The sequence below is a fragment of the Protopterus annectens genome, chromosome 10.part0 (assembly GCF_019279795.1).
Source record: "Protopterus annectens isolate FY-2018-M chromosome 10.part0, PAN1.0, whole genome shotgun sequence".
Classification (NCBI taxonomy): Eukaryota; Metazoa; Chordata; order Ceratodontiformes; family Protopteridae; genus Protopterus; species Protopterus annectens.
In genome coordinates, this window is record NC_056744.1 from 1,238,813,776 (window position 1) to 1,238,831,275 (window position 17,500).

Sequence of the window (17,500 nt, forward strand, 5' to 3'; positions counted from 1 at the left end):
CCAGCAGACACTCCTGCCAGCTACCTTAAGGCTCTTCCAAGGGTACCCAATATACTAAGTGAAATTAATATTAATACAAATGGTAGCTTGACTAAGAGCAAGGCTATTAGGAGTGACCCACACAGTGCCACCAAATAAATATGCACATACTCTCTAAACTTAAACATCCTTACAAAGATCAGCCACAATGAAAAGTTTAAATATATTTAATAATATATAATAAATGAACAAGAAAATACTAAGTATATATTCACAGTGACTTCAGAATTCAAATCACAGGAAATATTTAAAATAACATTGACGGACAGGCTTAGACAAATAAAGAAAAACAATATGTAAACTAAGCTTCACTATATTCCTGACTGAATCTAAGAGAATCACTATTCCCTACTTACTTAACAGAGAAAAGTAGATGATGTAATGAATGGTCCTTCTTGTTGTCAAGACAGAATACAGAATGCTCAGTCTCACTAAGACACTTCACAAAATAATTTCTAAAATATAACTTCTGGGATAGCTTGTAAAATGGCATCACTTCTTGTCATCTGACTTCTAGTTCCGACGCAAACCCCCATTGCTAGAAGCTGGCAGAATTTGGCACCTACCTGTTAAAATACACACACAAGTTCTTTTGCTCAGATCTGTGTCAGGTGTTGGAGGTCATAAAACAATTTCATGCCTCCATGCTTCCAGATTAGTAATTAATTCCCCCCAAAGACAATACAAAAATACAAAAAGCTTCCTAGTACAGACGTTGTGTCTTTGGCTGCATTGAAACCTGTGCTATAGCATCTTTGTGGCATAATACATTTAAACATTTACAATAGTGCATGTACATTTCTCTTCTCTCCAGTAGGGCACACTGTGGATACATTTCAAACATAAGCACTTTACAAATACATTTTCAGCACAAACATCTGTGCAAATCAGTTTGATATACACGTGACATACAGTTCTAATACATTTGTAACATAGACATCTTGTATAAATCAGTTTGATATTCACAAATGACATAATTATTTACAAAATTCCAGCTAGCTGTGCTGGCAGTACCTCCTATCATCACAGCATGTATGAAGTTAATAAACTATCTAATTCTGTAGATAGTTTTTGTATGTATGTAGTGTTTTCAGAACTTCCTATTATGAAAAGAAAGGTATATTCCAATTTAGGCATGACAGCATTTCTGGTACTGAAATTCCAGAACTGGGTGAAGAAGTTAGCTAAAGAGTAGAATACCTTAGGTTGGCTAAGGACTTTGTAAATTATTTGTCTAAATGAAGATAAAAGGTTAAAATGAGTAGAACACATCACCCAGTTAGTTATGGAAGATGATGTGCTAGGTCTGATTTACCTTTTTGGACCAGGATGTGAATGAGCAAAGATGCTGCACAATGCTGAAGATCGTTCATATTATTTCAGTGTTTACACACTGGGACCAAATTAAGAGCAGGCTTTATTGTAGCTCTGGGTATGAGAATATTTTAGATATGTAGTGAAACATTTTAAAACGACATGTCAACTAGAAGGCTGTTTCTAGTTTTCTAATAGAACTCATGTTGTTATAGTCATTCACTTTTGAAACCAAAAAAATTACCAATAGTAAACCACAGGGCTCAGTTTGAGACCACCTCCTATTTGGTATATATTTCTCAGACCTTCTGGACAGCACTCCTAGCTTATGATTAACTACATTTTCAGATGACTATAAATTGAGTGTTCTTATTTGATCTTCAGCTGACTCACAATTGCTCCAACGTGGGTTAGACCATGTTGATTAATTAGTGGTGCAAGGACAATGCTTTCAAATCAAATGTATAAGAAAAACATAGTTCATTTTGGTTACCAAAACAGTTTCACAGTTACCCTTTAGGTCATGCACCTCAAATCAGATACTTGTAAGGGATTAAGGTACTTTTGTTAATAGTTCTTTATCATTCGATAGGCATGCCTCCAGAGTAGTTTGGAAAGACATTTATCTGGCTAATTTCCAAAGGCATATCCACAAGATCCAAGGAGGTCTTAATTCCCCTTTTCTCTTATCTTATCAGACCCATTATTGAATATAATGCATCTTTTGGCATGTAGTTGTCTAAGCATATCACACAACTGGAGAGACTTCAAAGATTCATAACTAAAAATATTGGGTTTTCAAAAATCTCAGTTATAAGGAGAACCTGTTAGCCCTTTCTCTCTACTCAGTCTCTCACAGACTACTCTGTGGCAGTCTGTGTGTAGCCTTTAGAGCAGGGGTATCCAACCTTTCTGGCTCAGGGGAAATTTTAAGACTGCAATGGAAAAGATATGTAGTCTGAATTCAGAAAAACTGCTGCATTTGCAACTGATCCAGTAAGAAGGGGAAATGGGAGTATGACATCACTTCTGTGTCATCAGAATATGTATTTTGTCTGGTTTTCTGCAGTTTATTAGCAGAGATATAGATGTAGACACTGTGGTGCAGTGGTTAGCATTGTCACCTTCAGCAAGAGGTTCTCCAGTTCAATTTTTGGCTGTGGTACCTTCTCTGTGGAGTCTGCATGTCCTCCCTGTGGTTGTGAAGGTTTGCTCTGGTTTCCTCCCACATTCCAAAGACATGCAGCAGGTGGATTGGAACCCCTAAGCTGGCCATCGGTGTGAGTGTGTCTGCAAGAGAGTGGTACAGATAAAATACCACAGCAGGGCTAACCTCCTGGCAGAGTAAACCTTGGCTCAAAATGACTGTAACTGTTAATGTGACACCCTGACCCCATGTGCAAAATGGGAAAAAGAGGTTGAGGATGGATGGATACAGGTTCACCTAAGTTTTGTTTCATAGCAACAGCTACATTGAAATTTAGTAGAAAAACACAACACTCTGTTAAAGTACGTTTAGTAAGATATGAAGGTTAAATGACAGCACAGTTTTATTATATTATTCTCTGAATAACTTCATTAGGAGAAATTTCTTTAATGCTCACTTTTCCAGTCAGGAAGGTTGTAGTTAAGGTACTGTTAATAGTTGTTGTGTCACTTAGACTTTTGCAATGTTTTGTGTGTTGAATTAAGTATTAAAAAAGGGAGGGCATTTCAGTGGAATGTGGAATGGCAGTTCATTTGCATTGTGGTGTGAAGGCTGCCAGCCTAGCCAGTTAGAATTTTATAGATACTTCTGTCATCTGTAAATATTAATGTGAACCACAGGGTTGTTGTCTTAAATTGAAAAAAACAGCTGTAAGGAAGCTAAGTCAAGCATTTTATGACTGTCTTTGATCTTTAAAGTTGGCTCTGGCTGGTCTAGATGAAGACATTATTTCTGTTGTTTTAACCAAGAGTTAAATTGCTAGATTTAAACATGCAAACATATTTTTATTGCTCTGCTTCCTGACCAGCTGCAAGATAACAAAAGGAGATGTTAAGAATGTAAATGTAGTTTCTGTTAGCCTGGGATCCAGGGAAGTGTGAAGAATGATGCAATGGGAACCAGGAATGTGATTTTAAAAGCAGAGAGAATCAGAGATTTTTAAGCATGTTTGTCCTGACCATCCAACTCATCAGCACTCTGCCTGCGTTCTATATGTAAGTTTATCTTAGACTTGTGTTTTCTCTTAGAAATAGCTAGAAACTAGAAAGATTAGACTAAGTGTTTTTCTGTGATGTCAGAGCTGTCCTACGGAATTATTTAAAGTATTTCTCTGTGATCTCTGAACTCCTGACTAGTACTGTGTAGTAAGAAGTATTGTCTTGTGTTTTTATTATTTATTATTAAATATTTTTAAACTCTTTTAACTGTGGCTGTTTTGTGTGGAGATAATTTAAGCTCTTAAGAGTGCTTGCATGCCTTTGGTAAAATTGTACAAAGCCACTCCTATAGGTTTAGCCCTGGGCGATACTTCCAATTGGATAATAATATTGTACAGTAATAATTGGACACCCTTTTAAGGGCTTTTGAGTAGCTGATAAATATTAGCTGAGTGGTGGCAGTGAGTTTTACCGTATAGTCTAGGTAAAAGGGGCACAGCTGGAGAACCTGTGCCAGCCTTCCCCAGAAGTGTCTGTGTGGTTGTATAAACTCTTATCTCAAAGTGTGTGTGTGTGTGTGTGTGTGTGTGTGTGTGTGTGTGTGTGTGTGTGTGTGTGTGTGTGTGTGTGTGTCAGCTACTTGGGCAGGGACACGAAGCACTGGTTGGACAGAGAGGGTGTTGGAGATTTTAGCTTGCCCAGCTGGCTGAGATCTGGACCCTATAGCTGTGCCAGTGGGGAGTCTTATTGGGGACCTGGAGAGCAAGGAAGTGACCAGCTCCAGATTGACTGTGATCTCTGTGTGCTCTTAAGGGAAATTACACTTTACTGTGTGTATTTGTAATCCTTTCCTCCTATACGAGACACCCCTCACTGGTGTTAGTGGTGAGGATTGAGGCTCCTTGATTGTTGAGCCAGGGCACTGGGCGTCACATGTGGCTTTAGTGATTCTAGAATATTTGTGCCCTAGCTTTATTAACAGAGCATCTACTTTAACTTGTCTAAAAGCTTTTTATTTACCACTTAACTGTGCACTTATCACAGTCTGTGTGGTCTATTTAGACTTGCAAAAGTGTTCCCCTTGATGAAATTATGCAGTGTCTTTTGTGACATCCCTCAAATACAAATACAGTGGATATAAAAAGTTTACACACCCTTGTTAAAATGCCAGGTTTTTGTGCTGTAAAAAAATGAGACCACAATAAATCATTTCAAAACATTTCCCACCTTTAATGTGTCCTATAACCTGTACAGTCCAATTGAAAAACAAACAAATCTGTTAGGGGAAAAATATAAAAAATAAAAAAAGTACAATAAGCTGGTTGCATAAGTATGCACACCCTTAAACCAATACTTTGTTGAAACACCTTTTGATTTAATTACAGCATTCAGTCTTCTTGGGTATATACCTGCCATCTATTAAAGAGACTCTGATTAACCCCAAATAAAGTACAGCTGTCCTAGAAGGATTTTCTTGACATTTACTTAGTTGCCTGCTACAGCAAAAGCCATGGTTCACAGAGAACCTACAAAGCATCAAATGGATCTTATTGCTGAAAGGGGTCATTCAGGAGAAGTGTACAAAAAAATTCCACAGCATTGGATATACCATGGAACACAGTTCATCAAAAAGTGGAGAAAATATGGGTGAACGGTGACATTGCAAAGAACTGGACGTCCCTCCAAAACTGATGAAAAGACAAGATGAAAACTGGTCAGGGAGGCTGCCAAGAGAGCTGCAGCAACACTGAAGGAGCTGTAGGAATTTCTGGCAAGTACTGGTTGTGTACTACATGTGACAACAGTCTCCCATATTCTCCAAATGTCTGGGCTGTGGGGTAGGGTTGCAAGACAGAAGCCATTTCTTGCACAGAAAAACATCCAAGCCCGGCTAAAATTTGCAAAGCAATACATCAAGTCTCCCAAAAGCATGTGGGAAAATGTGTTATGGTCTGATAAGACCAAGGTTGAACTTTCTGGCCACAATTCCAAAAGGTACGTATGGTGAAGCATGGTGGTGGCAGTATCATGCTTTGGGGTTGCTTTTCTTTAGCTTGAACTGGGGCTTTAGTCAAGGTGGAGGGAATTATGAACAGTTCCAAATACCAGTCACTTTTGGCACTAAACCTTCAGGCGTCTGCAAGAAAGCTGAAGATGAAGATGAATTTCACCTTTCAACATGACACTGACCCCAAGCATACATCCATATCAACAAATGAATGGCTTCACCAGAAGAAAATTTAAAGTTTTGGAGTGGCCCAGCTAGAGGTCAGACCTAAATCCAATAGAAAATCTGTAGGGTGCCCTGAAGAGGGCTGTGCACAAGAGATGCCCTTGCAATCTGACAGATTTGGAGCAGTTTTGCAAGGAAGAGTGGGCAAATATTGTAAGTCAAGATGTGCCATGCTGATAGACTCCTACTCAAGAAGACTGAATGATGTAATTAAATTAAAAGGTGCTTCAACAAAGTATTAGTTTAAGGGTGTGCACACTTATGCCATCAGCTTATTGTACATTTTTTATTTTTTATATTGTCTCCCCTAACAGATTTGTTTATTTTTCAATTGAATTGTACATGTTATAGGTCACATTAAAGGTGGGAAAAGTTTTGAAATGATTTATTGTGGTCTCATTTTTATATCCAAAAACCTGGCTTTTTAACAAGGGTGTCTAAACTTTTTATATCCAGTGTGTGTGTGTGTGTGTGTGTGTGTGTGTGTGTGTGTGTGTGTGTGTGTGTGTGTGTGTGTGTGTGTGTGTGTGTGTGTGTGTGTGTGTGTGTGTGTGTGTGTGTGTGTGTGTGTGTGTGTGTGTGTGTGTGTGTGTGTGTGTGTGTGTGTATATGTATATATATATATATATATATATATATAGAGAGAGAGAGAGAGAGAGAGAATTAGATGGATTAGCAGTTATTTGTGATATAGCATATGTTAAAGGTATGTTTGAGTTTTCGTAAGGGATTCTTTTTAGGTTGGCCTTGGGTAGCCACGTCTTAGTGTGAGCACAAGCTCTAGGTGATGTCACTGTTGATGACACCCCAAACCCATGTAGAAAATGAGCAAACAGGGGTGATGCTAATGCTAATTCAGCAATCTGTGGTTTGGGTAAAAGCTTGTTTCCTTTTTGGTCTACATTTTTGAGGGAAGATAATTTGTTTAATTTGTTGAGATGGATTAGCTTCAAGTTTGAGAATCCCTTCAGGCACCTCTTCACTGTTTCATGTGACTGTTTATGGGGATCAGGTGAGGATTGTTTCAAGTTTATAACTTTTTAATATTTAAATGCTATTTTATACTTAAAAGAGAGGTTCTCAATTGTTTCAGTATATGGAAATGTGGAAAGTGATTTTAGTTAGGTTTGTGTGTTAATATTTTCTTTGTGAGGAAGTTGTTCCAATCTGCGTGGCACAGGTTTTAATATACATTTAATAGTGTGTATTGTATATGTAATAAACCAAGATGCTGCCAGCCCAGCTGGCTGGAATTTTGAAAATAAGTATATGACACTTGAAAATATTAATATGATTTATATAGAAATGTGACATTGCCAGTCCAGCTAGATAGAATTTTGTGGATAGTTGTATGTCACTTGTGAATAGTAATATGATTTGTATGCTTGCCTTAAAAATGTAAGAAAACTGTTTGTTCTGTACTGAACTTCAAGATTGTGGCCACAGTGCACCCTGCTGGAAAAGAGCACACATTTATAAACAATATGCCAATGCAAATGTATGGTTTCATAGTAAAAGTTGGAATATAGAGTTAACTTGCAAACTCTGAGAAAATAAATAAAGAATTTTACGAGGGTGTTTACCAGAACTGGAAGACAGAATGTCTGCAGCTGGAAATTCTTTCTATTGTTTGAAACAGAGGTAATTGAAGGTTTCCAGGGTGATTGTTTTACGACTTCCAGTTTCTGGAAAGCTTCTAAGAGAGAATTGTCAGCTTCTGAGAGATTAATGTTTTTCATAGAGACATGGTGAGTTCTGTTGGTGTCTGTTTGGCCTGGGAACTGGATGTAGGTGTCAGGTAGTGGTGGTTAGGTCTAGGGAAAGTGTTTTGGGTTGACAAAAGTGTTGTGTACTTGACTAAACTGCTAGCAGTGCAATGCAGGTGTTGATGTGAACTTGATCTGGCCATTTATGATGAAGGAAGAGTGGTGATATTTATTGAATGACAAGGGCAGAGTGATATTTATGTTATGGCATGAGTACAGTGATATTTAAAATATATCATTCTGTAGATAAGGTATGGTAGTGGGTAATAACACGGAAGGAAAAGCTCTTAATTACAATTTACTGTATTTAAAGTGAAAAATAAGTTACAAAACCAAACTTCATTTATTATCAAGAAAATAGTCATACATTTCAATCAGGTTTAAACCTCCAATGAAAATGCTCAAAAAGTCTTGGTAAAATCCAAGCACTTCCTCAAATGGGATATTTGGATATTCTTCCTGGTATTCCTCAGCCTCATTTTATTCTGCAGATCCACCAATTGGCAACCATCAAGAGTCTTCATTCTTAGCAAAATTCTCCCTATGCAGTGACAGGCAGCTACTTTTTCTCAATAGACTGAGAGGTGAACGTATCTTTCTTGCTGGGAGCAGACCTCTTTTTCAACATAATTACAAACAGGTAATTCCAGTCACTGCCTGTTGCTGTGGGCTTTACCTTAATGTCTGACAAATTCTACCAACTGAAATATATTTCACTGTAGATAAATACCTGCTTAATAGTATGTTATATAGCTGTATTTCACAACAAAAAAGGTGTTTTAGAAATATCATATTTCAAGTTACTTTACATCTGTTATTCCACAATATTTTAAACACTGCACCATGATATATTACTGAAAGATTAAAATAACTTTTATCTGTCTATAAAGGACATCTTCTGAGTAAAGTACACATTCAAATAACTCAGTTTAAATACATATAAAGCCATTATATGCTCTGACACCACCAGCAGTCATATTTTAGAAACAATTAAAACATACATTTGTCGTAAAATAATATGTATGTCTTAAAAATGTTCTGAAGGCCATGACAGTAGCATAGCAGGATCTAGTCTTAACTATAGTCCAAGTTACATAAGTTTGATTAGAGGGTCAGGAAGCCTGACAATGTCTATACTGACACCTGATATGTAATTTCTTGCTTTTTTATTTTCTCCAAGTCTTTTGGGTTTCTAATTCCATAACGGGAATGGACCCCATTCCTAAGTCAAAGTATGATTAAAGTTCACAAAATTAGTGTTGTTTCAGTTTTTGATGTCAGCTAGAAGTGATCTTCACACCACCCACAATGTGCCCGGTAATAACTCCTTCTGCAATTCGTACGGGGTTACATGGATTGCTAATATATCTAAATACAATTGTAGATTCTTTTTTATAAGCCCATTGCTCCTACTATTACTGGAACTTTCTTCCACATTGCTCTAGTTTCTGCCTGCAAATCATGGTATGTTATGACTTTGTGTCTGTATGTACGTAAGAAACTGTAGCCACTGGGTGTAGAAATTTCAATCATTAGTGCTACTTTTGTCTTCTTTTCATGAATTACTATATCTGGTTTTCTTCCATCTATTTTTTGAACTGTTGATAATGGGTGATCCCATGTGATGTAGACTTCATTTTCTGTGAAGCTTTATGACTCATGTTTCCAGTGCTTTTCAGCTACTTCAATACAATGTTGCAGAATCCACAGAGCAACAGTTTTGCCACATTATTATGCCTTTCAATATACAGTCCTTCTGCCATTAGTATGTCACAACCAGCAACAAGGTGTGCAACTTTCCAATTCTGTTTTACAAAGCTTACATTTGTCTTGTTTCTCCTCATGTTCAATGGACTTTGTAAACTGTTTATGTAATCCACTATCTTGGTCTGCCAATATTAACCTTTCATCTTTTGATTTGAATTTGCCTCTCCATAATGATTTATGCATTCGATCCTGATCAACTTGAGTTTCTTCCAGGAGTTTTCTATACTTGCAACTATATTTATGCATTTTGCACATTTCTTGCCTTCTCATCTGATCCTTTACCCTATATTCTTTCTTTTGTTTTTTTGACATATTCAGTTGCTGCCTGATTTTTATCTACTTCGGTATGATTTCCATTCCCACTTGAAGTTGATATGTTTCTGCTAAACTAAGCAGAGAAGTCATCTTAGATTTATTCTCCTCATGTTTCATAACTTTCACTATGTTTGGGTCTTGTGAGGTCCTATGACTGCAGATCTATACATGTAATCAATTTCAAGGAGGGCCATACCGCCTTCAGAATGGGATATATAATATTGTTATGCACCTATTTCTATAAATCATTTGATGAGCATGAAGCATCCTTCTTATTTTCCTGTCTAATCTATCTAACACCTTTTGGGGCCAGTCAGTCACTCCAAAACTGTAAGTTAGGACAGGAAGAGCAAATTGGTTTATAGCCTGAACTTTGTTACTATATGTCAGCTCTGTTTTCAGTATTAATTTAAGTCTTCAAAATATTCTTACTCAGTGTTATTCACATTTGTTCATGTTTTATTGTTGATTCTTCATCATTCCCAAATATTTATAAACTCCCTCTTGCTCAAGGTCTTTTATATCACATTTTTGCCCCAAAATGATGTTTTCTTGGTGCTGCAGCTTTCCTGCCTTAAAGGTTGCTTTTGCACATTTATCAAGACCAAAAAACATTCTTATATTATCTGAAAAAGTTTTGACTACTTGCAGTTGTGCTTTCAGTTCCTCATCTGATGAGCTATACAGTTTTAAATCATCTAAAAAGAAAAGATGAGAAGTCTTTACACTTTGTTGCTTTCTGGGAGCCAAATTATAGCCATGACCTAATCTGTCAAGCAGACAGCTTAATGGGTGAAGGGCAAGACAAAAGAGCAGCAGTGATAGAGAGTCACCCTGGAATATCCTCCTTTGAATTTTTATCCCTGAAGTAATAACTGGTTTGCCACTGTTTCATGGTCACTGAGATATAGTTTATCAGTATAGGCTGTATGTTATACATTTTTAAGCACTCTTTTATCCATGACTGAGGGATACTGTCAAATGTTTTTTTGTAGTCTATCCATGCCATACTTAGACTCTTCCCCTTTTATGCAGTTCTCCACTATGACTTTATTTAACAACAAATGATCAATTGTTCCATTTGACTTTCTTTTATTACCCTTTTGTTCTATTGTCATAATTGAGTTTTCTTCTAAATGACCATAAACTCTGTCGGCATCAATTCCAGTGTATACTTTATACTTCATTGGAATGCAAGTTATTGGTCTATAGTTTTTAGGGAAGCTTGCAGATTTACTCTTAAGTTGAGCATTGTTTATCCTGTTGTTAGGCAGACTGGTGTCTGTTCAGGGTGCACATAGAAATAGTTATTACTCATGGCTAAAGCTTTGTACAAAGATGTTAATACTTTTAGCCAGAAGTTAGGTACTGCATTGCGGCCTGGAGTTTTCCAGTTAGGGACTTTTCTTAACTTTGTTTCAATCTCTCTGGCCGCTACTTCATACCATTTCAATTCCTGTGCATTTGAGTTTCTTATTCTTTCTTTTACTTCTATTCATTTAGCATCTTTGTTATGTTCCACAGAATCTTCAAAAATATTTCTCCAAAATATTCCTATTTCTTCTTTTTTGGTGGTCTTTCAATTTCTTTTACTTTGCTTCCCGGTTCTCTGTAAAACATTTTTGGGTCATCAATAAATTGCTTATTTTGTACTTTTCCTTTATATTTATCTTATTTTTTTTTCTGCCTGTGCTTATATATTTAGTTTATTATTTGTGAAAGTGCATGATAAATCCTGGTCCCCACTGCTTTTATCACATTTATCTTTCTGAGTATTTTTGTTGATCTGTTCCCTCTTCTATACTCTTCAGTGACACTTCTTGCCTTAATTGCTGTATAGTTTTCTCTATTCGATACTTCCATGATAGCATTCAATTTCTCCCTGTCCTTTCCCTTACTACCCTGTTTTCTTGTGGTAGGCCTTTATCTGTTATTAATTTGGCTGCAGAGTAATGTATCCTGTTTACTCTACATGAAGCTCTATGGACTGTCCTAATTACTGTGTTCATTTGTTTTATCAAACTTCTGCCTTTTTGGATTTTGTCAACCTCCTGCAGTCTGTTGATCTTAATATGCCCATCATTCTGTATTAAATCAAGCAACTCTTCTCTTAGATCATTTTCTTCTAAACTGTGGGCACAGTCTTTGTTCTCCATTTCCTGCAGGCATTCTATAGAAAGTTCCAGAGCATCTTTCTGCCCTACTTTCTCTTCAGTTTCACCCTGTGTCATCTGTTGCTCTTTCATATGGGAACTCACTGGCCTATCACTCCATGGCATTGACTGTGTCAGATTTGCCACAGTTTCCTTTTCTTTCCCTTGCTGTACAGCTCCAGCTGAATGCTTGTACTGGTTTCCTATGGGGGGCTCCAAAGTATCTTCATATGTTAACTGATTAGATGCTTCTCACTCCACTGGTTTTTCCTTAATTTGGGTGTCCATTGCTACATTCTGTTGTGTTATCTGAGTTAAATTTTCTAAACTAAATCCTTCACTTTGCAGGTAATCCATAGCCTCAGTTTCTATTTCATTAACTTCTCTATTACTAATCTTCTTTTTTACTTTTCTCTTTTTTTATTTTTTATATTGTAAAATGTTCCATATCCGGATGTGTTTGCCTGCATTTCTCTTCAATTATCTTCGGTGATTCTCCTTTTTGCATTGATTAGTCTTGCTTTCTCCTTTGCATACATATTGCGCCATATTAAATCTTTTTCTTTCCATATCCAGATTTCTTCTTCAGATGTCTTGTGCTACTCTTATTTCTCCTTACTTTGGGGACTAGTTGTTCCATCATGCTGTGATATAACCTGTGTTAGACTTTCTATACTGAATCCTTCACTTTACAAATATTCCATAACTTCAGCTTCTATTTTTTAACTTCGACTTGACTAAACTTCTGTTCTACATTCCCTCTTTGTGATATTATTTTTCATTGTGAAATTTTCCATATCTGGATGCCTTTGCCTGTATTTCTCTTTGAATATCTTTAGGGCTGCCTTTTTTGTGTTGATTAATTTGGCTTTGTTCTTTGCATAAATATAGCACCTTATCAGATCTCTCTTTCTTTCCCATGTCCATATTTCTTTTGTATACCCTTCAAACATCTCTAAATTTTGTTCAATAAATTTTCATACTTCCTAAGTAACTTCTTTTTCCAAATGGCACAAGGTTTCTTGGTCTATGTAGTGTTTTTCATGGATCTGTTGTATTAATGAACACACATTTTTATTTGAAGCTTCTGACAGTGTCAGTATTTGTCTTTCCTCTAATTTATCTCTTAACCTTTTCATATATCTTTTGTTTGAAATTCGGGGCTTCTTACATAATAGTAACAATACATAATTTCTTTCTTATCCTCAATAGTCCACACTATTAAAGAGACAGTGTAAAATCTGTAGAATTTAATGAACTATATTGCATAATTCTACCACACAAGGACATTTATTTTTGCTTCAGAAAAAGGGAGTTGCAAGATGTGTGTTGTCTTTCTTTAACGTTTGCTGCCACTATAATGTTAGTCATGTAGTGTGAACATCTGTGTACAAGACAGCTTCACAAATCCGTGTGACTGGGGGATTCAGAAAATTGTGTTAAGTGATAAATCAAGCTTGAAAATTTGGATACACCTCCACAAATATGGACATTGTAAATTAGGCGTGAAAGTAGGAACATTCCTCCAAAATAGGGAGAGTTGAGAGATTTGACTGGATATCCTCATTTCCTTCTGCCTGTCTCTCAAAAATCTTCTTCAATAAATCATCTGCTTTCCTGCACATGTGATTGAACAAGCGTTATCTGTTACCCTTGACCTTCTCTGTAATTGATGTTACTTTGGCTTCTGTTTTGATGTCTATTTCTTCATCTATCCCACTGTGCATATCTTACCACCGATCTTAGGCACTTCATCTGCATCACCTCTAGTTTCTACAACTACTCTGCCTTCACTAACCAGGGTTCTGTGCCATATAGAAACAAATGGTCACACCACCATTTTGTACACCTTATGCTTCAGTGTCTTTTGCATTCTTCTGTTACCCACTATCCTAAGCACTCTCTGATTGTAGCTTTGACATCCTCATTCTAATAAAACATAATTATGCAGATAGCATATTTTGTCTGGATAACAACCTCACCCAATCATTTATTTAGAGTTAATAAGTGGTGAAATCTGTGTTTCATTTTGTTGTTTTTTATTTGTATTTTTACTAATGCTTTAGTCACTATGAGTGTGGCTTTTTTGTTGTTATTCAGATAGACAGACAGATAGATCGGTCACCTTCAATTTATCAATTGACACTTCAATCCACAGTAATGCTACCTGTGCAGATTGGTCAATTGTATGTTACATTGCTGCTTTTTAGGTGAATTTTTAAGTAGCAGTGAAACTATGGTGCAGGTGAAGTATTGTGGGGTTTAGGGTTTCAAAGATTTGATATTGCGATGTTTTTCTTGAGTTTTGGAGAAAGAGTTTTGCACCAGGTTCCATTCTGTAAGATATCAGAACTGTGCAGAAAGGATGATTTCCTCTTACCTGCACTGTTGTGCAAAAATCTTCAAAGTAAGATACCAAAGTACTGACAATTCTGCAGATGACAGAAAAGAACACTGAGAAAATTATAGTTTGAGGAGAACTTAGAATTTTGTTACCTCAAAGGAATGCATATTAAGTCTGGGAATCTAAACTTTTTATTAATATCTGCAAGAGCAACACAAAATCTAATTTAATCACACAGCAGTTCTACAACTAGGCATTTTCTGAGACACATCTATTTCATATATCTGTTTCTACATTCCTGACTGACTTTTAATTCTTTAACAGCAACAGCAAGCCCTGTTTGTACTGTTAGGCAATGACTAGCTTGACTGCAAGATAACTGTGTCACAAACATAAGTGGTGTGTGTTTCCACATGGCTTACTTTCTTTTCTGCTTTACAGCAATTGATCCTCCAAAGAACCTAACTGCTAGTGAGGTCACACGAAGAAGCGCCCTCATCTCTTGGCAGCCTCCATTCTCTGAGATTGACAAGTACATACTTACCTATAAGACAAGTGATGGCAGTCAAAAGGTGAATAACTCTTGTCTGTAGTTTACTTATGAGTTTGTTCCAATGAGTATTGTTTAATCTCTAAGATCTGTAGTTGAAAAGTCACATGCAGAGCCAAAGGGGCCCACAGCCCACTGGAAGTGGTATTGCAGAAGTACACTTTAGGTTGTTACCAATCATTGCCTGTAATCAGTATGACAAAATGCTTATTGTGCCTTTCTTTGGTAAGATTTTTTAGAAACTACACCAATGAGAAAGCTCCAGCAAAAAGGAAAACAAAAAATACAGACCATGTGTCTAAACGAATAGAAACATGCTGAATTGCAATGATGGTGTTTTTTTTTCACAGCCAATATTTTGTGCAGGTAAGTGGAGAAATGAAACATTCTTGTGTTGCAGGTATCACATGGCACTTTGATGTTCTTTCATGTACTGTGTTTCAGTGGCCGCAGACAGATCCATCAATAGCATTCCACTGATTTTATTTTTTGAATAATGGTGTTAAAATAATTTTATTATGAAATTGAGAAATATAGCTATGGTATGAAGTCATATCATCACAAATAAATATGAAATGCAGTTTGTAAAACTAATGTAATATTTGTATGTGTAACCTTCATGTATCTGTTTGTCAGTTGTGTTTTGGAGCATTATCATTTTATAACTGATTCCAAGCAGGCATCAATAATTTATATTTTTACCAACATTTAAAAATGTTAATGCATATTCATTACATATATCTAATGCAAATATAACTGTGGGGTGGAGTCATGGAGGAAGGGAGGAGTGATAACAAAAGAGAGACTAAAAAACAGTTTGGTTTATTCCACAAGTGTCCTGGGTTCAAGGGTTTAGTGTTACAATTCTGAGGCAAGGTAATTAATTATAAAATAGGGAGCACTGATGGACATGCAGTCATGCAACATCAGCAGAAATAATTTGAAATAAGTTTGTAGTAAAGTGCCTACAAAATAACCTACTTATAGTATTTCATTAGCATTCCTATTTGATTATGAAATATCTATTGGCAAGCTCAAGGAAAACAGTAAGTTTCACTGACAGGAACTCTTTCTACATTTATGTGTCAGAGGCAAAGCTTCGATCTGCAGAACTTCTGTCCATTATATAATGCATTCGGGCATAGCATTTTGTTTCGGACTGGATGTGCCCAAAGGGCCAGAACCTTACTCTCTAATACCTTTATATTTGCTGTTTCATTCTGTCACTATATACTTAACTTTATACTCTCACAAGTCAACATTTCCATATCTGGTACATAATTTGCATTTTCACAGACACACACACATGCATTTTCCCTATCTAACAGCTGGCCTCAGTACATTCTGGAATCAATTCCTCCTCTGTGTGTGTTATAAAATTCAGTGTAGGCACAGCCTAATAATTCTGTAGTGGTGCTAATAAAACTCTAAATATGATAAAACTAAACGCTGCATTGTTAGCTCTAACTGTAATAAATATCTGTACTGTAAAATGCTGCAGAATCACACGTATTCATACTCTGCTTATGAGAGGCTCAAACCACATATAAAGTGGGTTGGCCTCTACAAATAAGAAATATGAACAGTATAATCATTTAAAATACTGCCTGAAGATCCCCAACATATGCATCACTCGGAATTACAGGGTGTTTCATTTATTGTCAGCAGCTGTTGCATTGGTTCTTAAGCATCATTTATAAGAAAATGTGGTTTTCAAGAAAATGATTCAGTATAGTAAGTTGTTTTGTTACATTACATTGCAGGATAGTATAAATGCTGTACTCATCATTTATATGTTCTCTGTGTGCAGGGGCCGTAAGTGAGTGTATTGTGAAGTGTTGAAAACTACACTACATGCTGCTGTTTAGCCAACCTAATAGTTGCTGAAATTGCATTGCCCCAAGAGTAAAATGTAAATCAATAAATGTTCTTTAGTACTACATCAGGATGTCACCAGATCTCCCAGTCTCCCATAATACAGGGACAGGTCTTAGTGCAGTGTGTGTGTGTGTGCGTGTGTGTGTGTGTGTGTGTGTGTGTGTGTGTGTGTGTGTGTGTGTGTGTGTGTGTGTGTGTGTGTGTGTCTGTGTGTGTGTGTGTGTGTGTGCGTGTGTGTGCATGTGTGGTGTGTCTGTGTGCAGTTGTTTCATCTGGAAGTGTTCTTAATGTTTCTATATATGAAGTATATAAAGTGACAGTTTGGAATAATCTTTCCTAGCTACTTGCTACATATGTAGTGATGTTATCACTTGTATATATGGTAGTTTTTGTACATTTTTGTTGAGAAGTTGTGTTATTGTTGTTTAACATATTCATTTCCTATAAATTAATTTTTTGTATGTATATATATATATATATATATATATATATATATATATATATATATATATATAAAATCATGTGTGCATTTGCATGTTTAAGACTGCTATTATAATCTACCACTTTAATTCTTCTCAATCCATCACCATAGTAAGCTTGACATGAAAATAATTAATTTGTATGTGTGAACAACATTCCCCGGCATTCATGAAGCTCGGTGCAAGGACGGCCTTAGCCTTGTGCCGACTGTGCAGCGTAGAGATGGCGCAGCAGCACCATATGCATATTAATGAAGGTGAATTGCTGCAACATCCACGTGCACAGGAAACTTGCGTGAGTGCAGGGGGCATGTTTAAGCGCTGCACAGATGCGTGAACATGTCAGTTACAGACGCGCAACCTAAAATGCTGACTAGTACAACCTGCCTCTAACAGTAATCACGCCTGTCAGTGTCCGTGGATACTGAAATGTATGCAAAGCATACAAGAGAGTTCCGCAAACACCAAAATAAAAAGTAAACACAAAAGCACGTAGCTGAATTTTGAGCCCCTGTCC

General features: G+C 36.5%; 1 protein-coding gene across 3 annotated transcripts in view; it reads left to right on the forward strand.

The window, feature by feature from the left end:
* Positions 1-17,500, forward strand: part of TNR (tenascin R) — a 5,843,683-nt gene that overhangs the window by 5,611,151 nt on the left and 215,032 nt on the right. For all 3 annotated transcript variants that reach the window (XM_044085960.1, XM_044085961.1, XM_044085962.1), the window contains one exon: positions 14,518-14,648. In XM_044085960.1, coding sequence (XP_043941895.1) covers positions 14,518-14,648 — 131 coding nt within the window. The remainder of the gene's footprint in view (positions 1-14,517; positions 14,649-17,500) is intronic.